Source organism: Notechis scutatus, chromosome 3, assembly GCF_049901735.1.
Source record: "Notechis scutatus isolate UNSWTSFEM ecotype Mainland chromosome 3, rNotScu1.2, whole genome shotgun sequence".
Lineage (NCBI taxonomy): Eukaryota > Metazoa > Chordata > Lepidosauria > Squamata > Elapidae > Notechis > Notechis scutatus.
The window spans coordinates 175,938,657-175,965,866 of NC_142011.1; the positions used below are offsets into that span (position 1 = coordinate 175,938,657).

Below are 27,210 nucleotides of genomic sequence, written 5' to 3' on the forward strand. Positions count from 1 at the left end.
TTGTAGGATTCCTAAGGGATCACTTTGTAATGAACCTTAAGAGAGAATACTGTTTTTTCAAACTATTAAAACTTCTCTCTGTATAAATGGTATCATTCTTCATACAATCATCATCATCATATGTTAATGGTGAACATTCTGGAAACAACTGAAAGAGGTTGCTAATCTTGACTGAGCAAAAATTCAGAATAAGACCATGCCATGGATTAAGGTTTATTAGAATGACAGTCATTGGACATAGCAGAATTTCTACTGGAACCCGTACATTGATAGGCCATTTATCCTTTGTACTTAATAATTATTTACAGCTCTTAGAGTGGTTGCACACTCAGCATCTCCAGTGTGGAAAATCGTGAGACCGAATAGGATACATCTTCCCGACTTCTCTAGGTGCCCTCACATTTTCCACGCATTTCAGCCCTTTGTGTAATCTTGATTTAGCTTCGCCCAGGATCAGATCAGACCTTCAAAGAGCTTCTCCGTCCGTTGACTCGCTCTACCGCGATTTCTTTGCGCAATTCCCTCCAAAAAAGGAAAGTGTAACTTGAGATCACCCTCGTGCCCCCATCCCGCGGCGCAAAAGCAGGAAAACATTCATCCCTAAAAGGCTGTCTTCAGGAAGGGCAATTACGCTCCTCGCATGTCCGCTTCTTCCAGAATTATTAACGCTTCCCACAGCATCGTGAGAAATATTTGAACTGAGATGAAGACGTTGCTCTTTCCAGAAGAAGTCGACGTCCGTCCTGCATCTTCGGTTCATTTTAGCATGGTTTACCCAACCCCGTGTACCGATTCTCATGACACACACACACCAAACCTTCTACTAGACAACAGGTTAAGTTCGCCCAGGCCGCTAAAATTATCTGAAGTTGGCTAGTTTATAACTTGCTGTATCCCCAAACAAAAGGGTTTATTTTCCAAACTTTCAGGATTATCGTTCATTTTGTGATTTTAAGCGAATTCCTTCCCTCAAGCCTTCCCAAAGTAGGGATTAGAAATGCGCGCGTGGAGATCACGGTATACACTTTTCTGTTAGAAGCGAAGATAAACCGATTTTAAAAAAACGAAGGGAACACACATGTACAGTGTAAACCAGTGTTTTCAACATGGCGGTTTGAAGAGCTGTAACAGGGAAGAGGGGGTCGATTTATTCTCCATAGCAGGCAGGACAAGAAACAAAGCTGGAAGCTGGTCAGAGGGAGATTCAACCTGGAACTAAGGAGGAATTCCCTGATAGTTAAAACAACAATGGAACGGTTTGCTTCCCAGAGTTGCGGGTGTTCATTGCTAGATCAAGAAAAGATTAGACAATCATTTGACCAGGATGGTATAACGATTCCTGCCTTGGTAGAGAGTTAGACTACAAGACCTCCTAAATCCCTTCCAGTCCTATAATTCTAAGCTGTGGGGACTTCACCTCCCATAATTCCTCGGTCAGCATACCTGTTGGAGAATTCTGGGAGTTGAAGTCCACATACCTTAAAAATGTCAAACTTGAAAAACACTAATGGTAAACGTTCGCGTTTCATTCTGCGATCCGACAGACGTGATAAATTGCAAATGATGCGGGAAAAGAGGGAGAGATTTAAACTGAGCTGGTCAGGCGATCGTTGCAGCTTCCACTCGCCTCACCACGAGAATCTGCAAGCCGGACCCAAAGAGCGCTCCGTAGTTCTCCTTCTCCACGGACCGAAAAGCGCGAACAAGGCACGTGACAAGAAAGAAGACCAATCGCTCGGGGAGAGGGTGTGGCCAGAGTGGAGCATTTCGTAAATGGGCGGAGGTTGGGAAAGCAGGGTGCGAGGTTTGAAAATGGAGCGGGAAAGCGATTTCACTGCCGCCTCCGTGCCACAGATGACGGCGAAGGCGGCCTTTGTGGATTGTGGCCCCACAGAGGGTAGTTCTTCGGACCTCTTCGCTGAGATCGAGTCGACAGCCGCTGGGTGGATGCTGGATTTTGCCTGTCGCTGCCTGTGCCGCCATTTTTGCGAGGGCAACCGGATCGACTTCGAGAGGAGCAGAGACCTGGCCCTGGGTAATTGGCTGTTTGGCGGGATGTGGGAGGGTGGAGTGGTGGCCCCTGGAAACCCCCTTTGCTGGTGCTGGTGCTGGTGCCCCAAACCCATAACGCATGGCTCAGCAGACTGTAGAAGCTGCCCGTTTCCTCCCCCCTCGGCTTTCTCTGCAACTAGGGCAATGGTTCTGCCAGCCAGATGTTCCTTTTCTATCATAGTGATGCTTTTTACACTTCTTTGCTTTATTTAGTGCTGCATATGTGCTGCTTTTAAAAGAACTGTTTTTCGGAGCAAGTTTGTTTATATGGTTGCCGATCTCATACAATGGCTTTAGGCAGCTCTCAAACATCGTAAACCCTTTTTCCCAGGCACGTTTCAATTACAATCGAGAAATCCATTTTTTTGGTCACAACTTCAGTAATTTCTGTTGAATATTTGTAATTTTTTAGATATATGTCAGAGCATTACAGAATGACAAATATTTGAAGAGTTCTATGTTCTCTCTCCATTGATGTTCATTAGTTATTTATATAGTACAAAGCAGTAGTGTCTAAGACACCAAAATAACTTTCAGATTGTCACAGTGGGGGACAGATGGGTTAATTGTTTACTAACTAGCATAAATATAAACTAATCAGTGTAAACTGGTCTAAAATGCTCCAATCCTAAATACAATTATTGGGGAGTAAATTCTATTATATTTAGCATTATAGACAAGGTTGCTGATAACCACAGAGTGGCACTGTAGGAACAAAATCATAACTGATATTGTCTATTTTCTTTTTTCAGCTGTTATTAAAGGATTGCACAAAATAGAAACTCATCAAAGGGAAACAGTGTGCCTCTGTCAGCTGTTGACATATATTGCAGAAGGAAAAATATTTGGTAAAACATTTTAATCTGAATTCTTAGCTAGATGATGAAAAACATACTAACTATATTTATAGAAAAAATATATTCTTTTAACCAAAAAATAACTCTTGCAAAAATATATATACATAATCTACACATTTGTATTTGTCATTTATCTTTAATTGTTAAAATGTAAACTAAAATTATTACAAATAACCACTTAATAAAAGCAAAAAAGATCCAAAAAAATGGTAAATTGATAGCAACAAACCACATGTTTTCTGAAATATGGCCTTGTGTTCTTATGCTCAGCAATGACAATTATCTGGCTCTGCATTAGTGGCAGCTTCAAGTCAACAGCATATTTTAGTATTTGTAAACAAATTCTCAACCTTGATATTGAGGATATCTTGCCAACTTGCTACTTAACCAGTAACTTTATATATATACTCCACAAACACTGTGCACTCATAAACCTAGTCCAAGAAGTGTGCATTGATGTCAGCATGGAACATATAGAGGCAAAAGATGAAAAAGCTAGGCTACATAAGTTTTTGGCTAGAGACTAGGCATTAGTTCTTGATGAGCTTGATTGTATATTATAGTTCTTTGTGTCTTAAGGAATTACAGTCTGTGAGCACGATATGGCATGATTTTGATACAGTGATTGCTGTTGCTAAGTTGCTCCATTTTCAACAAAAGTTACAAAAATTATTTTATCCTGATTGCTTGAATAGACTGCTGTGGTTCTTGAATTCCTAGCTCAAAGAAACATAGAGAGTTGTAGGGCTATTCTTGTAAAATAATATATTTAATATAAGTTCATGTTGTATTTAATCAAGTATAAGCCCATATCTTGTTTAGACCTATTGTTCTGAGCTGAGGACCCTAGACAGTTTATTGTAATTTTTCAAATACTGTTAACAATGAGTAGCAAAATAAAATTTAAAGAATCTTTTTCTCTGCTATTTTATTTGCTCCCTCTCTAAATTATATCCACAGTTTGGCTTGGTGTTTGACCAGGCTCTGTATAACATGATATTCAAAAAGACCTGAGGATAACCTTTCAAACCAGAGATTTCCCAAGATTGTTCAATCATCTTCCTAACCATCTCAGCTGAATCATTGGTGATCTCTATTTAACAAGCTTTCTTCTGTGAACCAAAAATCAAAGGGAGAAATTGACTTCTAGTATAATGACTGATATCTTTTCAGTATGGAAGTTTAATTTTTTGATCTTTAAAATACTACGCTGCTATTTTTACTTCTTCTCATTTCTCTTAAGGTTCTGATTTTGGAGATGACCAAAGACTTTCACCACTGGAAAATGCTTTGTCGGTTTGGATTTCATTCCTAAAAACACAAAGCAAACAAGATAAATTGCATAAAGATATCAAGTGCTTAATTCAGATTCAGGTTTGTTTGTAGATCAATATATTCATTTTGATTCAGAATGCCATGCAAGAAAATTAGACCTTTGTTTATGGTTTCTCATGGGTCAGATCAAAATGTGCATGCCATAAATTGAGATAGGACAGGCAATGTTTAATATTTTAAGGTGTTTTTTTCCCTATGTTAGAAACTACTTCAAAACAATTACTATGGGTAGGCTATCTCCACAATAATTTCCATGGAAACTGTACCATTCACAAAATACAAAAAATAATTCTTCATTTTCATCAAATCCATTTTTGCATCTTCAACATTCAGTTAGGAATTTAAAAATTTACATGAGTTTACAGTTAATTGGCAGAAGCATGAAATCTCATGACCATTTATAGCCTGTGGCAATAAAAAGATTGCCACAGAAACTAGCCAATTGTGGAAAAGAAGAGCAGAGTTGCTTACTTGGATTAGTCATATTGGATGGCCAAAAAGCATAGGAGAGAATAGCACAAGGGAAAAATGGGAAATGAAAGGGTTGAATAAGATACTCAGAATCAGTTCCAGTTATTACACTAAGGCAGCTGGACATGCAGGAGTAGCAGCCGTCATTGTCTGCTCCATTCCATAGGCCAAACATGCTTCTTTTTTCCCATTCATTGTCAATATTGCTTGATTCACTTACATGTGGAAACTCGTGTATCCACACTGAAAATCAGGAGAAGAAAGGATGAGGCTGTCCCCAACAAACAATCCTATCTGTAAGTGTTCTTAGTAGTAGCAGTGGAGGAGGATTTTCCTGTCCTCCGTACCAGTTAATGGAATTAGTGAAATATTTATTTCAGGAGTGTGAAACTGGATTTCTTAGAAGGCCAGATCAGCATTATAGTTCTTTGTGGGCTGGCAGGGATGGGGGAGACAGGATGGACGGACGCCTCCTGCAGCACCCTGCCTGCTAAACAGAGTGCGGGGTGGCATGTGTGCCCCCCCCATGCCCCATTTTGGCTGCCAGAGGCACCACGGGTTAATCTTTCACTCTTTCCAAGCCGACCCAATGGGCCAGATTGAAGTACCCCTGATTTATTTGGATGATGGATGCCTCCATTGTGCTGAAGGGGAAGAACAGAGTAAATACTCTTTCATACATCAAGATGAGTTGTTAGAACGAAAAGTAGAGTTGATCATAACATTAAATTGCATAAGTTGTCTTGTTCCCAGATTTGTTATAAAGCATGGAAGTCATTACTTAAAAGTTGTCTCTTTGTAGGCAGTCGCTATATATATGGAAAAGGGATGTTTTCAGGAGGCTGCAGAAGTGATAGAAAGACTTTTTCCAGAATCTTCCTCCAATGAGGTAGTATGTTCAATATCGAATTAAATTAGACAATTGTTCTGAAGTCTTATGAAATAAAATTCAAGTGATATTCTTAAATGATCCATATGCAGATTTACTAAGCTGATAAAACATCTTTCAGGATTTACTGTCTTCTGTTCATTACTAATTTACAATCTATGAAGGCATTAAACTTTGTGCAAGCAACCTCTGCCCCTAATCTGGTTTTTGTGACCTTCAGGATGCGTTGCTGAAATCTGATTAAAAGTATTTTAATTCTGCAATATTTTCACTGTTTTACCTTTTAGATTTTGGGCAGTAAAATAGGTGCATTACATTTCTGGGACACTGAATGCAGCTATTTACAATAAATTTCTCCAAATGTCTAATAGTAAAAAGACTAAAATGTTGGCTTGACTGATTGTAGTTATAGTACACCAAGCAGCCTTTTGAAATCCAACAATGAAAAGTATGGCCTTGGTCAAAAATAAAGTTGTCCTCTATTCTATTAAGGCTAAAACAGACAATAAAACCTCCAAGAATTTTCAGTAGTCATACCTTACCAAATTAAGGTTTCTGATCCAATTTCATGCCTCCTTGCCTATTCAATTTCTGCAATAATTCCAAATATTATTTTACTGCCATCTAAACTTCATCCAATTCTATCAAAGTTTAAGAAACTTAGATTGTGGGTTTTTAATTTTATAAACGCCTGGAGTCACCATGTGTAAGTTGGGCAGCCATATAAATTTGTTTAATGAAATAAAAATAGGAAAATTTATACTGGTAACATTTGGCATAAGATTTTTTTCCAGATCATTATATTTAGCTTTATGTTTGTTTACAGTATGTTGTATAATTTACTGTGACTAAGATTCCTTCACTGCTATAAAATCTTGGAAATTGGACACCATATATTTATTGCTATGTTGGAAAACTAGTTGAAGAAAATAATTAAACTTAGAGGCAGAAAGAAAAAGAAAAACTAATACATATGATATATGAAGGATGGGATGTTGAACTGAGATGTGGGTATTTAAAAAAGAATAATATGGAATGGATGAATGTAAAGGAAGAATAGAGGAAAGTGTTTGCATTGCTTTGGTTGCCCAGGAGTTTGATTAAAGAGAATTGAGAACCCTGAGCTAAAGAAACTATTACCATTGTTGTACCATCTTATCTATGCACAGTTGTGTGAAAATCATAAGGAAATACTGAAAACGTTTACAAAATCTAACAAAAGTGAATTTGTCGAGCCTCACGTTATTAGGAAAGATAATTTGCATGTATTTATCATTTATGTTGTATTATATTATTATTTATAATGGAATAATATAGATTTAATTTCCTACATTTTTGTTTCAGGGAGCAAAATGAATGTTCTGCTTCTTTTAAAATATAATTGGCAGGACTACAAGCACAATATGTAGTATTTATTATATTCTGACTTTTTTTCCCTGTAGCCTTTAAGAATGAAGCTTTCTGTAATACTGAAAGAAAAAGATCCATATCATCCATTTCTTCGATTTTTCAGTTTTAATCTTTTGACTGAGAGAATTAAAACTTATATCAATATTTTCTTGAAAAAAGAAACCAACAATTTTTTAATGAAGGTATGTTGAAAACCATAGTAAAATAGAATAAAAGTAGTATATTCTATTTCAATTACAAAAATGTTAATTATACAATTAACACTGTATACTGTAAAAATGACCAAATGTCTTACTCATTAAAATAGTGTAAAGTATTGGAAACATTCTAATTATGAAAACTATAATACTATACAAACTACCAAATTTTTCACCAATTCTAGTGATTCAATCAATAGATGCAACCATATCCTTATCTTTTGAGGCTTTCTTTGCATTATGTTCAGTTCCCACCTGATGTGTTGACTGAATATAGCCAACCATTTTTGCTTGCTCTTCATAATTGGTAAGCAGTTGTAGCTAAATCCAGGAAGTTATAAATTCCTCTCTACATAAAAAAAACTCATTAAAGTGGTTATTATTTTTGGAAGGGGGAATAGTGGAATGAGAAAATCAAATTATTTCCTACTTAATAAATACCATGTTGCTGATGGCTGATTCATCTTGACTATTGGTCTGAATCTACAGTTAATAGGCTTTGCCTTGCTCTGGATATGATTTACAAGAGCTTATTGAGGTAGTAGCAGGAACACAGGACTTGTCTCTGATTCATTATATTATCCTGGGGTGAGAATACTTCTGAACTGAAGCATTACACTGTTAATTATATTGCTTTATATTGCTCTTTATTTTACATTTTTATTAATCTTTTGTTTTAAATCCTCCCTAATGGTATATGGTAATAAGTGTTTTAGGTAGACTGGGAAAGATATGAAAAGTATTTCTTAAGTAAACGTTGCTGTTTTACAGGAAGCTACAAAAGAGGTGAAAACAAAAAGTTTGGGAAATGTAATGGTACCCATACAATGCGACAGTACAGTTGAAAAAGAGAAAGAAAATCATTTGGGAAACACACCAAACACCCTGCTAAAGTATGACTTTTCCTGCAATTCTCTAGTTTTATATCACAATGAGTAGTTATCTTGGATGTGTCAGAGTTTTTATCTTTAACAAATTCTGGTAAATAAATGGCTCTTTTCCTGGTTAATATTTTTTTTAAATGTTAGAAAAGTAGGCTGATAGTGGAACTTAACAAAGAATGGTATAATTCAAGGGGAGAAAAGTTTCAACAACCATATAGGTGTTCTCTATCATATCTCCTTTCTTTCATTCTCTCATAGATTACATAAACGTTCCTGTTTCTTACCTGATCAGTCATTTTGGAAACCAAATCAGATACGGATTTCCCCCATGCCTCAAAGTATAAAACGAAAAACTCTTCAATGTAAGTACTACATGATTTTGGTATATCTGAACAGGACGGATATATTGGAAATATGAGGGGAATCAGATTTCCTTCCCATAATCCATGCTTCTGGGTCCTGCCTTTCACTTAAAAAAATAGTCTCTCATTGAAAGCAAAATACAGCTCAAGGTATCAATGATCATTCTGTAGCCTAGCATGCTTTGTGCTTGATGTATTTCCATTTATTTTGACTAAGTTCAGCTTTACTTGAGCTAATCTTCATACATCTTCAAATCTTAAATCTAATACAAGACATATCTTTATTCAGAACATTCTTTAACAGGCTTTCTTTTTCCCTCTTAAAAATGATATCCCTTTGTTTTATTTTTTATTGATTCACTTTATTCTATTTGTTGTATATGTTGCAGTCCTGCTGCTTATCCCCTAATTAAGTTTAATTAGTATTTAGCCATTAAAAATGCACAGTACTTCAGGGTTCAAAAGAGATGTTTGTATTATTTTTCTGAACCAGGTAAACAAAATCTGCAAAATACTATAGATGCTCTACAAGATGAGTCTCTGCCAGCTTGTCAGAAAAAACAGGTATAAAGGTTCAAAATAATGTATTAATATAAAATAATATTGGTGGGATTAACCAAAGAACAACATTTTTCCAAAATATTTTCCTGCTTGTCCAAGAAGACTGCCTGTCTGTAAGTATCGTCTGTCTGTAAGTATGGTCTGATGTATACAAGATCCAAGAAAATAAAAGTTCCTTGTTATTTCCAATCCAGCATGGCCATGCAGAATGGTCAAACCTTATGTAATAGGAAGAAGTGCAATAGCGTTCATATTTACATATTTATTTACTTCTTTACATGCAAGTATTTCTTAATAATGCAAATTTTTAGGATGGTTTACAGTTAAAAAAATGAGGCTAATATAAAAGTAGGACATAAAAAGAAAACCTAAAACTGTTAAATTTAATAAAGGACAGAGAATACAGTGGTGGAAGACAACCTTTCCCAATTGTTCCAAATGTCTGGAAATTCCATTTGTATAATACACAGCTAATATGTCTGAAGATTGCTGGCTTGGCTTATTGGAATTAAAATCCAACATATCTAAAGTCACCCTAGAAATGATCTACAACATGCTATTGAAACTGTGATCTTTTCATGTTGCCTAAAAGGTTGTGTCTTAACTATCGCACAAGCCAAGCTAGTGTGATATATACCAGTGGTGGCTAACCTTTTTGGGGTCCTGTGCCGAAAATTGCACCAGAAGGCAGTGCACCCCCTCCCCCATGCCCCCTTACCTGCATTGGGCATGTGCACTCCTCCCAGCTGATTTTCAGCCTGTTTGAGGCCTTTTTCGGCCTCTCAGGGGCTAGAGGGAACCCTTTGCAGCCTTTGGAGGCCCAAAAATGGGCCCGTTTCATCACTTCCAATATTTCAGGAATGCCCAGTGAGGTAAGTTTGGCTGAAGCTCACGTGCCTCAATACATATCCGTGATATATCCATCACGGATATATACTATTCAGAGGTCTCCAACCTTGGCAACTTTAAGACTAGTGGACTTCAACTCCCAGAATTCTCCAGCCAGCATAGCTGGCTGGAGAATTCTGGGAATTGAAGTCCACAAGTCTTAAAGTTGCCAAGGTTGGAGACCTCTGTACTATATAATAATAGTGTATATCTAGCCAATTATCAGTGAAGAAGCCAAGGTGCCTTGTCTCATTCAGTACTTCTATTACAGCTGGGTAGCAAAAAGAAAAGCAAATAATTTTTAGTTCTCGTATATTCAGACCCACAAAATGCAAACATTTGTCAGTAGTGTTGGCCTCTCCAATTTTGGAAACTGGTTGTCTCTGGCTTCTTTTATCAGCTTTCTATTTCAACTATCCCAAGTTCTTTGGTATTAATGATATGATATTCCAAGGAAACTGAACTTGTTAAGTAAAAGGTATATATATACATATGCAAGAGAACTCTGTTCAGAAAAGTGTTAATGTTTTCATTTTATAATACAAATCTAAATGCATATAAGCAGCGATCTTTGTAGACTTCTTATTGTCCTGCTCCTTTCAAATAATTATATTGGAGTTTGTATTTTGATACAGTATAACAGGTTTGCAACTCAAATTCAGATTGTAATTTTAAAAAATCATATGACAAATCACTAAATTGATATTGGAGATAAGATTTAAGATAAATACAGAAATCAAGAAATTGCTATATCTTAAGAAAACAATATTGCTATAATATGCAAGTGGCTGTTTTATTAATATGAACAGATGTGTGTCTGTTTAGAAGTAATAAAAGTACCGTATTTGCCGGCGTATAAGACGACTGGGCGTATAAGACGACCCCCAACATTTCCACTCAAAATATAGAGTTTGTTATATACTCTCGTATAAGACTACCCCCTCTTCCACACACCTTCCACTTTTGCACTTTTTTTTTTTTTTGACGCACTTTTCTGCTTTGGACAATTTTGAAATGAGCTAATCCAATTTTGAACCAAGAATATGCAAATAGCTATGGAGTTTAGAAATGAGTTTTAAAAATATTTTTCATTGCTTACCATTAAGCGTAAAATATGTTGTAAATAAAATGAGAACACAGGAAACGTTCTCTTCTCAATACAGCTGATCTCTCTCTCTCTCTCTCTCACACACACACACACACACACACACACACCAAAAACCCGGACACTGAAAAGGCTGCCAAGGAACAGTATATTCAATGCCTTCTCTTTAATCAAGAAACAAGGAATTCCTTAGAATCTTTTTTTTTCCCCAAGTGGCCCTCTTTAAAAAAAAAATGGAGGTAACACTTTCATTCAAAAAGTCTTCCAGTATCTGGAGTCGCTCAGACATATTGAAGTGAGGCAGGAGAGTAAGTGAAATTTGAAATGATCCAGCTACCGTTTTCTTCCCTCCGCCCGAAGGCCATTATCTCCACGTCAAAGCGAACGAGGGGAGGCAAAGAAGCCAAACACGCTAAAAAGGATCTCTTTATTTTCCTACACAAGGTCACACCTACTTTTCCGCATTCAAAGGACAACCTCTCCTCACCACCACCACACACACACACACACCCCCAATACCTGCAAACAATGTTCTGGGCATTAATCACCATTGCTACATTAACCTGGTAAATTTATACCCTGCCTCCCCCAGTGTTGCTTTGACGGCGGGATTTCACACAGCGGGCGCTCGCTCGCTCTCTTCTCCGCTCTCCCACCGTTCGCACATGTTGGAAGCACCGTAAAACCTGATAACCCACCGGGGCTCCCCATCCTTAACCTACAGCCGCCCGCATGCAAAACCTGCGTGCAAAAAGAAAAAAAAAAAAGAAAAGTGCGCCGCACGTGAGGATCTTGAATCCTCTCCTCCCCACACCGCTAAGGAAGGAAGAGGGGAAAGGTTGCGCAGCGTGTGGCGAGTGACACCCGCCACACACACACACACACACTCCCCCAGCCTTCCTCCCGGCTGCAACTCAAGCTCGAAGTGGGAGTCGAGTCCTCCCGGCGTATAAGACGCGGCCCCCACTTGGAGGCATGTTTTCAGGGCAAAAAAGTCGTCTTATACGCCGGCAAATACGGTACCTAATTTCTATTCCACTGTAATTCTCACATCTGAAATAATCATTTGCTTGTCAGAAAGCTTTTCATTCTTTATAATGGAAATAGAATAGTTCTTAAAATGCTGATTTCTTGTAAAATGCAAATGCTATAGGTTTTAATTGTGCTTTCAAAAATGAAAGTTAATAGAAATAGAATGTCCTTTCAGCAATTGTTAATTAGGCTAATAATTAAAGTGCTTGAAAAGAAACATGTTATAATATTTTACTTTAATTTTCTATAGCCATGGAAGTGGGAAGAAGACCAGAAATTAAAACATGGTGTACAGAAGTTTGGAGTTGGAAACTGGATGACAATTCTTCAAAATTATGACTTTAATAATAGAACCAATGTTATGTTAAAAGACAGATGGAGAACTTTAGTTAAGTTAGGCTGGGCCTAAGTTGTTTTTTCCTCTAATATTCCACCTATTACTTACCTCTTTATATTTTGATGATGATGTGATGAACTTACCAGGTTGTGTCTTAAATGAATATAAAACAGAAACTATTTTATGCAGTTATAGTTCCTAAAAATAGTTTTTGATGTCTTCAGTTGATTCTTGAAAATCTAGAGGTGATAAGATGCTAAGTTGAAAGTCTATTACCTAGTTATCATCTGAATAAAGTTACTTAAGACAAGCAACTTCAAATTGATTTAACCTTTCATTCTGGAGAGCTTGTAAGAAATTCAGGCTAATACCTTGCAGGATCAAAGTTAACTACTGCAAAGTTAAGACATAAGTAGAGTCTTAAGCAGACAAGTTTAAATTTGATGTTGGATCTGTTTAACTAAGGACATCTTCATTGTTCTATGCAAAGGGGACAGGGAGACTAAATTTTTCAGTGCAAGAAATACTCTACCAAAGAAATCATGCTTTAGGGTATAGGAGTATTTCTGCAACTCCTTCCGTAATCTTTTTTAGGGCTCGGGGACTGATAATTTGGCTGCCTGCAATGCTTTATTGAGTTAGCTATTCAAATATGAACCCACTATGTTCAACTTGTGAGCAACACTAAAGTGAAATGTAGAGATTGTACTTCTGGTCATTCTAACAAATATATTGTGTTTTTAAATTCAATTCAGAGTGCTGCATTTTTAATTTGTTAGCTATATTATAGTTTTTTGTGATCAATCATATAAGTAACTTCTTGCTTAATCAGCAACTCTTCTATTTTCAAAAATGTCCAAAGAAGTACATAGGAGTTGTGTGGTATTTTGTGGGAGCAATATTTTGAAGAATCTCATGGATATAGGCATTTATTTCAACATCGGTCTTGTTCCAGATAGTCAACTTGTTTTACAGATTTGGTTGTCTGCTGATGTGAAGTTTGATCCGTAATAACAGTACTTTTATAGGCTTGCAAGGGATTCATTCTCAAATAGCAAAGGGTAGCTAATCTGCTATCCTTCAAATAAGATAAGATAAGATAACCTTTATTGTCATTTTTTTACTGTGAGCACATTGGCATACATTAAAAATGAAATTCTGATGCCTGCTCTCAAAAAAAGTACGTGTATTTGTGTATACATACATACGAACACATACATATATACAACTTAATCAGTGTCCATTTTGAATGCGTAGTAGAAATCGGAAACTTAAGAATTCACAAGGTTGATATTATACGGAACAAAGCTGAGACTGAATCTACTTAAAATAACAGAAGACTCCTCCTGGAAGGTAACAAGGAAAACTGGTCATGGAGAAGATGTGTAATGTTCTTGTTTCCTTCACAATCCTTTGTCAATGACACTGATGCCAAAAATAACGAGTGCACCAGATTGATCCTTGCAGTATTAAGAATGAAATTGTAAAGCTTATTTTTCTGAACAGTATTAAATATCTATACCTGAAAATTTTAAATGATACTGTAGATAACAGTCCTTCAGTGCAGTCATCAAGGTGACTTTTAGATGATAATGCTGAGTATCAACTCTGGATACCAGTTACACTCTCCTATCCTACAATCTGCTTCTGATTTTTTTTTCCTATCATGCAATGGAGTCTTGCTATCCTTTTAATTCACATGGAGCAGACAGGCTGCCAATGGCTTAGTCCTAGATTTGCTTTCTAAGGAGCTGAGGGATCCAGTTTGATGCACTGATTAAGACACTAATCCCAAAACCAGGAGACTAGGAGTTCTAGTCCTGCCTTAGGCACAAAGCCAGCTAGATCACTTACTCTCAGTTCTATGAAGGAGGCAATGGCAAACCCTTACTCAAAAAAACCCTCCCAAGGCAACTACAGGAGTAGTCAGGATACCGTAGTTGTCAAGAATCAAAAACTGATTTAAAGGGACTCTCCCTCCCCCCCCCCCCAAAAAAAAAGGAACTGTTATGTTACTAAACATACATCTGATTTAATATCAATAACTTCCACTTCAAATATTTATTTTCAATTATAAATAAAGCACATACTTTTCAAAAGAACAAATGCCATATTACAGTTGATTTATGTAAATGATTATGCATCTTAACTGTTTTAAAGGCATTTCACAATAATTATTAATACTGAATTCAGGGAAGACCAATATAACATTATATAGTTCATTTAACTTTATTCACTCATACAAAAGACAGTGTAATGTCAAAAATTGATTTCTCATTTATTTAATGCCTAAAATCTTTACGTAGGTTCAGTGCTAGATTTCATGTTTCAGGTAAATATATTAAAGTATATATTCACTCTGCTATGTAAAAATAAAACTATGTACAAGAGGGCAAGAACATTCTTTCACTTGCTGAATTTTCTTCCAAGTTCCATAGCAGGATGGATTTCCAACTGCTTGCCAGTGGAGAATTGCATTCCTAAAATGGAATGGAAATATATTGTCTTAATGGTATAGATATTCCTTCATGGAATGTTGATATACTATTAAGGTGAGGAATGGTATAAATAATGGCTTCCCTATTTGAATATTCTCATAAATAACATAGTTACAAAAACACTGCAATAATTTTCACTATCCACATAAGAGCAAATAGCATTTTCTTGACTGAAAGAGTTGCAAACATGTAACAAATACAATGGGATGCAAACAGTGACTTGAACATAAAGATTCCTTCTCTCTCAGGATTCTAGTATCTAACAGATGGGCTTTGAAAGAGAATCATAGTACACTTATATGTCATTTTGAAATGGTTCTGATGACTTACTTCAAAAGGCAAGGGAATGGCCGCAATTATTCACAGCAATTACTGATATTTCTCATACTTCTCTGAATGGTCTTCCAGTTTTCCAGATTTTCAAGAAACGCAGGTGGAAGGACAAATGGTCTCCCTGCCCATTTCAATATTAGCAGAACTCTTCTAATGGATACATTTAATCTAACTCTATATTTGTGATGGTATGTGGGAACGACCTTGGGAGATGGGTGGAAAGATGCTGCCTAAGGAATGAAGAGGTAAGAGTGGAGAAGAAGCCCATAGCTGCCATAAGAGAAAGGCGAAAAAAAGAAATTCAGAAAGGATCCTCTCTTAAATTATCAGGCTGTAAAAACAGACAAATTGGTGATTTGTACTTTCAGACTTGCAAGATTCTATTAATGTAGTCTTACAATAAAGTAGAATGAAGTGGTTATGTTTTTTGTCTAATCTACCTGGGAAGGCTGACAGTTCTATGGTTTTACTGAACCAGAGTACTTCCTGAATTTGCAGAAGAACTGCATTGTTTTCTGAAAATACAGAAACAATTCACCTGGAATTCATACCAAACTATTTTGTATGAGCTAAGGTGTCTCATGGTAATTAAAATATGGCTACTAAATTGCCTTAATACAATTATGAAGATAAAAGTAAAATGAAGTGATAGAACAGTAAGGCCAAGAAAATAAAGACTGAGATACTGGAAGCTACAAAGCCTAAGTTCTCTATGTAGCCAAGCTATGGAAAATAGGTCATTTCCAATTGTAATTTGATGGAACACCATTCTTAGATTTTCATGAAAAGAGAAGCACAGCCATTATTTTCTATACTTTTGTTTAAAAATTACAATGTGAATCTCACATATAGAGGAAGTTCTCAATTTACGACCATAACCGAGGCCAAAATATTTATTGCTAATGAAGGCAGTTAAATGAGTTTTGCCCCATTTTATGAACATTTTTGCCACAGTTGTTAAGCGAATCACTGCAGTTGTTTAATGAGTCTTGCGACTATTAAGTGAATCTAGCTTCTCCCATTGACTTTCTTGGACGCTGGCTGGGAAGGTTACAAATTGTGATCACAAAGCCACTGGGACACTGCAACTGTCATAGATGCATTGCCAATTGGCAAGGGTCTGAATTTTGATCAGATGACCATGAGGATGCTGCAGTGGTCATAAGCGTGAAAACTAGCCCTAAGTCACTTTTCAGTGCTGTTGTAATTGAATGGTCACTTAACAAATTGCAAGTTGATATCCAAGACCAGATTCTTATATTTTTCCCGGTTTCCTATCTAGCACAAACCATATCCATGCATTCGTATCCTTGTAATAGCTTGCTTTAATCTAGTTAGAACGGGGATAATTTACTAATGGGACTCTGTCAACTGGGTAAGATTATATCAAAGCCTTTACCATAAGAAATTAGTTTCAAAGAGATATTTTGGCCTCAATATCTTGTCTAAATGGGGGAAATAGGCTACATAAGTCGGAGTGTACCTACTCACTGTTTACTCTAGTTGAGAAATCTAAGCAAAGATATAAAAGCTTCAAAACAATCTGAACCAAGTACTAAGTCTAACTATTTAAATTTACAGGCTTGGGGAAAAAATTGAGAAGATAAAGCTATACACACAAAACTGATTTTTAAAGGAAAAAAATCATAAATGAAACAATATATGGGTGCTAAGGGCTAAGGACTTTGTATTTAGAGATTCAGATAAGAAATTTAGTTGCTTACCTATCAGTATCAGTGCCATCTCCAGGACAACGATAGCTATCTCTGTGCATTGCTGGCTCCTGGCACATTACACATACTGTATAGCCTGCTCGAAGGTACTGCATCCATCGAGCATACGGGCGAATTTCCATAGAGCAGTAAGGAGACAATGATTCTGTTTTAAATTCCACGCAGTAACTCCTTTAGGGAGGAAGTGTTTGTTACTAATGCAAGAATAAATCTGAAAGGTAATTATAGCATATATAATCTATGATGTTAGCCAAAGTAGTTTCCCGAAAGTTAAAAGTAATCATTAGCAGCTATGGCTCAGACTCTGATGTGTAATTAAGACAACTAAATGGGGGGAGACTAAACTCCCTATGCCACAATCCTGTGAATATCAGAGTGAGCAACTTTCTGTTGAGTCACATCTGCTAATAGTCAGGCCAACCATTTTCTTAATAAAATACATTTGTCTTTCTTTGCCTCTTTTGTTTTCTTTTTGCCTTTCTCTATTTAGCAGCAGACTATTAGGATGCCACAAATTGCCTTTATTAATAGCATGAGATTGTCTAACTTCAAAAGTCACTTGCAAGTAATAAAGGCCATACTTAGCTAGACAGACATGGTTTGCCCATCTCTATACTACATGAAAGATAGTGAGGAAGCCCACGACATCTTTAAAATATGACTACTAGGAATATCATCATTGGGCTTGTGTTACTGGCATTGGGAACTGCAGTTCCCATATAAAAAATCAGGATATAAAAAAGTCGTGTTTAAAACTTACATATAAAATTTATCATTCCTTACCTTATTTTAAATTAGATAAACATTAAAATGGCTTTTTGTAGAAAAAAATATAATCATTCATGCTTTGCAAAAATATTGCTTTATTTCACTTTGTTATAGGTACTGCTACAAAATCCTATTCAATAATTAATGCAGTTAACACCAAATGAACTAAATAAAATTATATATGAAAAAGAAAAGCAATGGCAACATAAGACAGTTCAGAATTATACTTTTAGTATGGAAACTGTTGTAATCCCTCTAGTATGGACAGTTAATACAAAATTACCTTCTTTCAATTGAAATATCCATATGTATATTAAATGTCAAGATTGTATATATGTGTTCTGACTCGGAGACAAATTCAACAGAATTCAAAGAAATTTATCTCCAGAGAAGCTGGTAAAAGTTTTAGCCGTAATTACCTAGAATCTTTTGTTTCTGAAGACCACCTTGGATGTACAGCTGTATTTTTTCTCTCTTTACTATATTCAGAAGTAGTTATGAATGCAGGAACTAGGAAGAACACAATTATTAAAATAAATTTGTAGAGCTTGTATTGCTTTTTAATTGAGAGTAGAAGATGTATAAAATAATATAAAACTGGACAAAGTTAAAACTCCCTGCTCCATCCTTTGGTATATAGTGGTGCTTAAAACTTTGTGAACCTATTTGAATTTTCAATATTTCTGCGTAATATGTAAAATATGAGTTCAGTTCTCTACACAAGTCCTAAAACTAGATAATCCTAGTTTAGAGAACCTAATTAAGGAAATAAGTAAAAACATCATATTGCTCATTCATTAACAAAATATGTTTTTGTGTGGCAAAAATATATGAACTTCTAGGATTATCAGTTCATTTAAAGGAGAATGATAATCAAGTGTGAGGGTAGGAGATCCTGCCTTTTTTAAAGAACAGAATTCAGGGTATTTTAATATCAAAGTCTTCTCAATACGGGGATCTGAAAGTGGCAAAACAAAAAACTACAAATAAAATATAAGCTCCTACAGGATGCTAAAGAAAGGAGTTATCCTTTTACTAGACCTCAGATTATATTATGATGCCTGTTGTTTGATATGATTACAAGATTGGATAATTTTTAGAACTCAGGTTTATTAGATTTTGAAGGTTCTGATTTGGAATTTGGGTGATATGCTTATTTTGGTATAATAAGGTAAACATTAACCCTGGTTTTCAGACTCATGTTATTAAACAATCAATTGGGCATATATGGTGGAAATATAAAAGAAGATTGACTGACTTTGGCTATCACCCATGAAGCATTAAACATAAAAGAGATGCTGTTAGATTCCAAATGGATGACATATTGAGATTTACTAATATTTGAAGAAGTTAAAAACAAGACAACCATTAGTAAATGAAGGATTTGTTTGTGATTATAGAATTTTAGAAAGATTTAAACTTGATTTTTAAAAAAGGTTTTGTATCTGCAGGAATTAAATCTGAATTGAACATGAATGCATGTTCTGGAGATGATCATCTGATTGCTAAAGTTTAAAAAATGTTACTTATGATAAATCTGGAAGATGAATTTTAAAGATAGTAAAATGGGTGAATTTTTTTATAATATAATGTTAGACCAATGGGTGAATGTGTGGACCAATGATTTAAAATTCACTATGAATTACAGCTTGAAAGAAAGCTTTTATAAGATTACGAACTGCTGGTATTTGTCTCCAGATAGACTGCAAAAATGTATAAAGGGATTTCCAACAAGTTGAAAATGCAATCAAAATCCAGGTACATTCTATCATACATTCTATCTTGAAAGAAATCCAGAAAATTTATCCAGTAAATTATATTGGATAAATATAATATTGACAAAGAAGAAAATATTTAAATTACAAATAATAATGAAACCAGAAGTTTTTATTCTAGGTATTATGGACAAACCAATTGAAAAACAGTTGGAGCCTTATTTCTTTACATGGTGACCGCTGAGAGGATTGTATATGCTAAGCATTGGAAGGAAAGGGGAATGGTCACCGTCGAAGAGCAGATTTTAAAATTGACTGAATTAGCAGAGGTGTCAAAATTAACCATCTGATTGGAGACAATGGATTAAACAAGTTTATAAGAAACTGGAAGGCATTTGATAAGGATGCAAATTGTGAAAGAGAGAGAGAAATGGGAAGCATGTGTACCATCTCCACAGTCTTTCCCTTCATGAGTTGCATATTCCAGGCAGCCAGCTTTTTCTTCTATCGGAGGACAAGGCTCCCCACCATTTTTTGGCTCTTGTTGTATAATACGTGTACGCATCCGGAAGGCGGGTTTACATTGCTCTGCACAGCCACTCCAGTGATTCCATTCCCCAACAACACATGAAACAGCTGCAAAAGAATTGTAAAAATACTGTCACAAAGAAACTCATGGAGTCATTTGCTACTGTCAAAGATTTATCTTTTCTCTATAAACATTTAGCAAAATTTAATTTAGTAGGTTACATAGCCTGCTTTTTCCTGAAGAAATAGATTAAGAATATCAGAAGTTAACACGGATCTGCCATTTTTAAAACTATTGTGGAAATAAAGTTGCTTTACAAAGCAATTGTCCACCTGCTTATCCATCGGCCCCATACTTCAATAGCTTTCCTCTTCTTTCACAAAATAATACCTAATCCATAACTTAAAATATTCTTGCCCATAAAATGATTTTACAGTTTCATGTTCTAATCCCAACTCTTTTTTTCAGCCTATCATATAATACATAAGCAGTCTCTAAAAGTTTAAGTGATAGCTATATCAATACATATGTTTTTCAGATTGACTTCAAAGTCCACGTTTTGAATAATAGGATAGGAACCACACCAACCAATACTATATTGACATAGTTGATGAGCCTGTAATGATTCCCTTTACCCTCAATTTATATGGTCACCCATCTCATTTTTATATGGTATGATACTAAAATGGAAGAAGGAAAGTTATATTGAAGAAGTACTTCATTATTTTCCCTTGTTTCAAAGCAACTAAAGGTGCTATAAAATTTAGAGTAAGGGGTACACATGTTACTTGTTCTGCTGTTAGGTTCTCAAAAACCTACATGACAAGAAATTCTTGAACTTTTTGCAAATTTATAGAAAATTTAGAAGGAAGCAGATGCCAGAAAGGAGATATTTTCTGCATATTGAGTAGTGCTATGTATCCCTGCTAGTATTCAAGTGGACTAGTATTCAAGTGGAACATGCTTTCCAACATTGCTAAAAGTGCTTAGGACTCAGGATTAAATAATTGTTTATAAACCTAAGGTGACACTCAGATTTAAGCAGTTTATATAATATCTTCTAATAGATTAGTTGAAAATTCCTGTATGTATATTTGCATATGTTAATATATGTATGTAGTTAATATTTGTACTCTAATCCTAAATTTGCTATTTCCCAAACATGCATGCTAAAGTTCCATTTTTCGGTTCTGATGTCACAAATTCATCAGCTGCTTGAAATGCCTCCTGAAAATCCAACCGCAGCTAAAACAAGACAGTTTTCATTCAGCTAAGCCAATAGCCCATGGAGGAAAGAGAAAAACAATTTGAGGATTTGTTTGGCAGACAGGCATAAAGCCAAATTATTGTTTACTGACATTTATAGATGTCGAGCATGGCTAAAATACATTGGATAAAAAATCAGAATTGGAACAAAAGTGAAAAGTTGGAACTTTGTCTTTTAACAACAAAAAAAAAAAGTGACAATCTTATCCCCGTTGTCACCAAATCAGTGATAGCTGACTACCAATAATCTTCCCCATATTCCCCTCTGTTTGTTTTTTTTTTTTCCTTTGGACAGCACAAAAAGTAATTTTGGGAAGAGAAGAACAGATAAAAAGGAGGATTAAGTTCCTTGTGCAAGCAACTGTAACATATAAATGTGCCCATAGTACCATTAAGAGGGAAATCCGTTGCTCCAAATTCTACCTTTGCTTTTTGTCTTTCTCCAGCTAAGATCCAGTCCTGATTAAATGCATCCTGTCTACATGATTTCATGACCATGCATTAATGAATTCAGAGAAGCCACTTGCCAATCAGATTCTGCTCTTCTCTAAGGCAGGATCCTTCCTCTGTGCGCCACAGATTAATCCATATAATCTATTTCACAATGCACCAATTAGAGCAGAAACAAAGCTAGCACACCAGTCCAAGATGCTGGTAAAGCAGACAGCCCCTAAAGTTTTGTGCCAACAGTGCAAGGGGAACTTCCTGATTGAGAAATAGTGTACAAAATGAAAAGTTCCTTCAATTTGCCTTTTGAGCTGCAAAAATTGCCTCTAGGATTCTCATTTGACAGGCATATTCCTGTAACAGTTCCTGCTTCCCCATCCTTGCAAAAAAGAATTAATTCATGCTTTATGTTCTTTTTTAAAAAAACTGTTCCAGTGAGAGGGCAAGGAGATTTTGTTTCTGCAGCTTGGATCTTGCTTTTAAAATGTACTTTTAAAAACGCAGAAAACAAAACTTCTTGCATATATTGACTCTTCAGTACTACAGTATCAATGACTGAATTCTACAGCTAAGGCTGAAATACTTAATGTGTTTGGATCATCCCTATTTTTATTTTTAAATGACTATAAGGTTGACTATCATGAGGGGTCCAGAAGTAGAAAGACAGGTGGTCTTTTGAACTCCATTATGGCCCCTATCATAGTGGAACTCACAAATCAAGTAATTGTATTGAGAAGAAAACCACAGAAGGAAAGAAGAAAACAAATCATTTTATTGGATTATTAATATGTAGGGTATGTATAAAAATCCTTGTGTAGTTTAATTGTTTATATCATATACAGAAGTGGAACTATTAACTATATAAATGCAACAGAGAAGGAGATTGAGCACATTTATTTGTAGGAAAGTCAATTTTCAATATATCTATTATGATTTTGGATACAAAGGATAGTATGATTTTGAAATTCTCTGAATGCAGTTGTATTTCATATAGCACTGATCACATTTATTATTCTGGGATCCAGTATCCATTTTATTTAAATTTTATACCTTACATAGAAATGACATTGTTATCTATTAAAACTGCACAAGGACTTTAGAGAGACTGTATTGTTACTCTTCTCCCCTCCCTCTTCAAAAAAATCACAAATCCAACAAAGCTATTGCATTCAAACATAGTTACACACTTTTTAATAACTTGATTCAATTTTCAAAGGAACCCATTGCCTTCATTTTTAAAGTTTAAACCTGCCCTCCGGATACTCATTGTATTTTGCTTGAGTCGTTTCCTTACATTTTTGTCCTTCATTTGGATTTCCATATTCATGAAAAGTCAGGAAAAATGAGCGGCTTTAAGTTTTGCACCAAGTTTTCTTTATAGAACTTTCCTTCCTTCGGGGAGCAGGAATAAGTGGGAAAGAAAGGAAATAGCAGGAACAGCTGAGTTCCCACGACAGGGTAGAGCAGAACACCACACGGGACTGGGTAATTTATGGTTCAAGCTATTGGGGAATAACGGCTTGGCGTTACATTTTGTGAAGACAGTGGTTCTGCTGTCAAGATTCCGAAGTTGCATAAACCCACCCCGCACTTGCCAAGAAGCAGCCACCTATCTGGAGTTTAAGAGATGCGTTTTATTCTTTATGCCAATTCCAAAAGCAAAAGTTAGTTCTCCTCGAAGACATGGGTGGGGGGGAGAACCACATAGTTTCCTGTACTTCTAGGACCACTGAAACCCGCCCCCCCCCCCACTACCGCCAGGAGTGTTTTGGAGGCAAAGGATCCCAGCGTGGAACCTCGCTCGGCGGCAGGTGCTTTCAGGCGTTCGCTGGGCGCCTCCCTTCTTCCAGCCTACCTGGACACGCCTGGGCGTAGTCGTGGCAACAGTCGCCGGTCTGTTCGCACGCCTCGTCGCAGAAGCAGGTCCCGTAAGTTCTGTCCAGGCGCCAGCCGGTGGCGGTGCATGTCTGATCCCGGCCGAGACAGCAGCGCCTTTCCTCGACGCAACCCGCTCCGGCGAGGCGGCCGAACGTCGAAAGCGCCACCAGTGTCAGGACGCCCGGGGCAACTCTGATGCCCATTTCCCTGCCTTGAGGGCACGGAATTCGTCAGTGCGTGGTGGGGACGCCCTCGTGTGGGTCGTGTCGAGGGCGAGCCCTGAGTGCGGAAAAGAAAGTCGGACCGCGAGAGTTCGCGCAAAGTGCCCGCTGCTCTTTCCAGGAAGGGTGGAATTCTGCGCGGCCGCGCGCTTGTCTCCCTCCCTCGGGAGAGGGCGAGGGATGCTTTGAGCCGCTGCCGTCGACGCCCGTCCTCTCACAGCAGGGTCGGGGACGGGCGCGGCAGAGAAGCGCGCCAAAAGCTAAGGGCAGCGTCGCTCCGCCTCTCTCTGGCAGCTGCGGCTGACCTCGTTCTCCGGGTCGTTAGACCTTTCTTATCAGGCCGTTCATCCTAACCGAGAGTGAAGCCTCAGCTCTGCATTTATCTGGAAGGCCCTTAATTAATTGCAGAGTTGGGTGGCTCTTTTTAACCTACGAAGCCCTGCCTTTAAACCATGCCCGTTCACAAAAGAAAACTGCCTGGAGGTTGCCAAGGAAAGGTGAGTGTGATTGCCTTTCAGAATACAACCACCTGTCCAGCTGCCTCCTCAATGGCATTCCAATAGTCAGGAATTTACTTATTTATTTATTGAATTTATATTGCCGCCTATTTGCCCATGGCGACTCAAGGCGGTTTACAGAACATAGAAACCACATTTAAAAAAATAAAAACTAACAAAAAGAATCAAATAAATTAATATAGTACAATATAATGGGATTTGGGTTAGTTAGTTAGGAATTGAGAGCTGTCCCCTTAAGGGAATGCATCATGGTAAATGTAGTCAAGGTATCCTGGGAAATGTAGTACATGTCATGTGGCCACATCTGTAACCCTGACCGGTCACTGAATTGACCCTTGGTGGGTCGGGGAAGGTTTCTTCACTCTTGCCTGAACACACAGCCTCGTGGTAGCAGCTACCCCCTGCCTCTACAATATGGGATGAAACAGATAACCACCTTTTTACTATTCTGCCTGTCCTGTACAAATACTGTACAAATACTGTACAAATACTGTACAAAGGCAGATAGATAACTCCACAAAGCATCCATACAAAGTCTCTTTTATTGGTTCAACAGGCATCCCATCAACTCACAGTTATGATGAGGTTCTTCTTAATGTCCAATCCTTTGCATATCTGTCTTTATGGTGTAGAAAAAGATAATAAAGTCTCATCCCCATGATGATTGAAGCAGCTGCATGGTATGTTGGATTCAGGCAAGAGTGACGGAGCCTCCCCCAACCCAACAAGGGTCAATTTAGTGATCAATCCAGATTACAGATGTGACCACATGACATGGACTACATTTCCCAGGATACCTTAACTACATTTACCATGATGCATTCCCTAAGGGGACAGCTCATCATTCCTAACTAACTATCCCAAATCCCATTAACTCTAAACTGTCTGGACAGCACAATAACAAAATCACTTCCCAACTCCCACCCTGTCAACAGCAAGATCACACGAGCCATTTAATGGGCTCCATCCACTCTGGTTTCCCCAGGCCCGCTGGCAGAACCAAGTCTTCAGCGCCTTCTGGAAGAGTATTAGAGTGAGCCTGGAGATGTGAAGAGTCAGGTAGGCTTCAGCATATACAGGTGCGAAACAGATTAAAAATAAAATAAACTTGAGAAAACCCGAAAGAAGTTTCAAGCATTGTGAAAATTAGTAGCAAAAAAGCCTTAAAAAGAAATCTGTTTTAAGGAAGTGAAAGACAGATTCCAGATTCTACAGTGGCTGAGTTCGTACGTGTTCAGACGAAGTGTGGCTTACTTGTATGTGACTTAGAAGCTATATAACACTAATGTTTTTATGTTAGAATTTATGGTTGTGAGTGAGATTAGGGCTGCAAACACGTTACATGTCTATCATCTGGCAGCAAAAAGTTGAAGCTTCTATATATTTTTCGTGGCCATTTATGAGTTATTCCACAAATTGTGGTGTTACGCAAGGCGTATTATCACATTTTATATGACGGAGTCACTGTGTTTTTTCTAAACTTGTAAAATAAGTCCTTTTGTTAGCGCAATAAATTATGTGGATGTATTTTTATTTTCTGCAAGGAGTTCAAGGCAGAATACAATAAATGATTCTTAATGAGCAACTCTGAACACCAATGAGATAGTGATTTCCAGTATGTTTATTTTTTTTCATCAAAAAAGTCTTAAAGTGGAGGAAAAAACAAAACAAACATATTTTGCATTAGATAAAACAGTTTATTATTCACCAAAGTTTACATCACTGTCAGCTCTACAAGTAGATGAGATCAGAAACTGACTCCATAGGAGGATTAGCTCTATTCTGTACCTCATTGGGATGCACCGCAGTACAGTTGCAGAATCTTGCAAGCCTGACTACCTACCCTCTCTCTTATACTCCAGTGAGTCTGGGATGGACCTGCTTGAGTCTCTTCTGAATACTATTCTCTTTCCCAGGATGACTTAAGGAATGTTTCAACCTTCTTTGCTTAGATAATAATTTTTGCCTCTTTCCCTCAAAGTCACCTCCCTGACCTTCTACAGTTAGAAATGAACAACCCTTTGATAGCCAAACCTATTTAAAAAAAACACTCTTATAAGAGTTGTAGTGGATGAACTAATGACACATGGAAGTTGAGACTTCTCCATTTTTACTGGGTTTCTTGGGAGAGGTTCCGCCCCCCCCCCCCCAACTTTTAAAAAACTTTTCAGAGCAAAGGGAAGAGAAACAAATGCAATAAATAAGTAATAATTACATCTAGGAAGTCCTTGTATTACAACTAATCAAACCCCACAATTACAACCTTGAATTGTGACAGTTGTAAAGTGGGTCACCATATACCAGACCCAATTTTACAAAAAAAAAATTGTGGTGGTTGTTAAGCAATTGTGGTGGTCATCAAGCAAACACCATGGTTGTTAAGTGAATCCATTTTTTCTATGAGGCAGTTTTTGTCAGAAAGCAGAAATAAACACAAGTTTCTGGCAAAAACATTGCAAATCGTGGCCATGTAACCACAGGGCTCTGCCGAGGGCTGCAAATGCAGGCCAACTGCTGAGCATCCGTGGTAACAGGGGAAAGAAACATCGAAATTTCAAAACCAGTCATAAGTAGCTTTTGGGTGGTTCAGTGTAATTTCAATTGCTCACTAAACGAGCAGTCATATGCCAAAACGCATCTGTAATGTAAAGCCTATTTTAGGGTGTACCAAATATTTTTTACCTTTCAATTTTGGGTAATATGTCCTAATTTGTCAGGGTTGTGTGAAGAAGAGAATTACAAAGAATCAGCCAAATGAAGTTCTGGGCTAGCAATATTTAAATTTAAATATTACAGTGGCACTAAAATAATACATCATTGATGACGAGCATATAGTATATGAATGTTTACCTCTGTCATTCAGCAATAAATGGCAATATATGGAGTAACAGCTAGTGTTCATGGGCAAGAGACAAATGCTGACA

General features: G+C 36.9%; 2 protein-coding genes across 2 annotated transcripts; one reads left to right on the top strand and one right to left on the bottom strand.

Moving 5' to 3' along the window:
• Positions 1–1,754: 1,754 nt before the first annotated feature.
• On the top strand, positions 1,755–13,130 carry TERF1 (telomeric repeat binding factor 1). The gene is made up of 9 exons (XM_026689207.2): positions 1,755–2,035; positions 2,805–2,900; positions 4,153–4,283; positions 5,518–5,604; positions 7,047–7,196; positions 7,983–8,104; positions 8,354–8,457; positions 8,951–9,021; positions 12,294–13,130. The coding sequence occupies exons 1-9, from the start codon at positions 1,774–1,776 to the stop codon at positions 12,450–12,452; spliced, it is 1,182 nt and encodes a 393-aa protein (XP_026544992.2). The 5' UTR covers positions 1,755–1,773; the 3' UTR covers positions 12,453–13,130.
• Positions 13,131–14,634: 1,504 nt separating this feature from the next.
• SBSPON (somatomedin B and thrombospondin type 1 domain containing) lies at positions 14,635–24,201 on the bottom strand. Its single transcript, XM_026689218.2, has 5 exons — positions 23,525–24,201; positions 19,875–20,063; positions 18,132–18,222; positions 16,936–17,115; positions 14,635–14,860 (listed from the first exon to the last, which is right to left on the bottom strand). The coding sequence occupies exons 1-5, from the start codon at positions 23,748–23,750 to the stop codon at positions 14,743–14,745; spliced, it is 804 nt and encodes a 267-aa protein (XP_026545003.1). The 5' UTR covers positions 23,751–24,201; the 3' UTR covers positions 14,635–14,742.
• Positions 24,202–27,210: the final 3,009 nt, after the last annotated feature.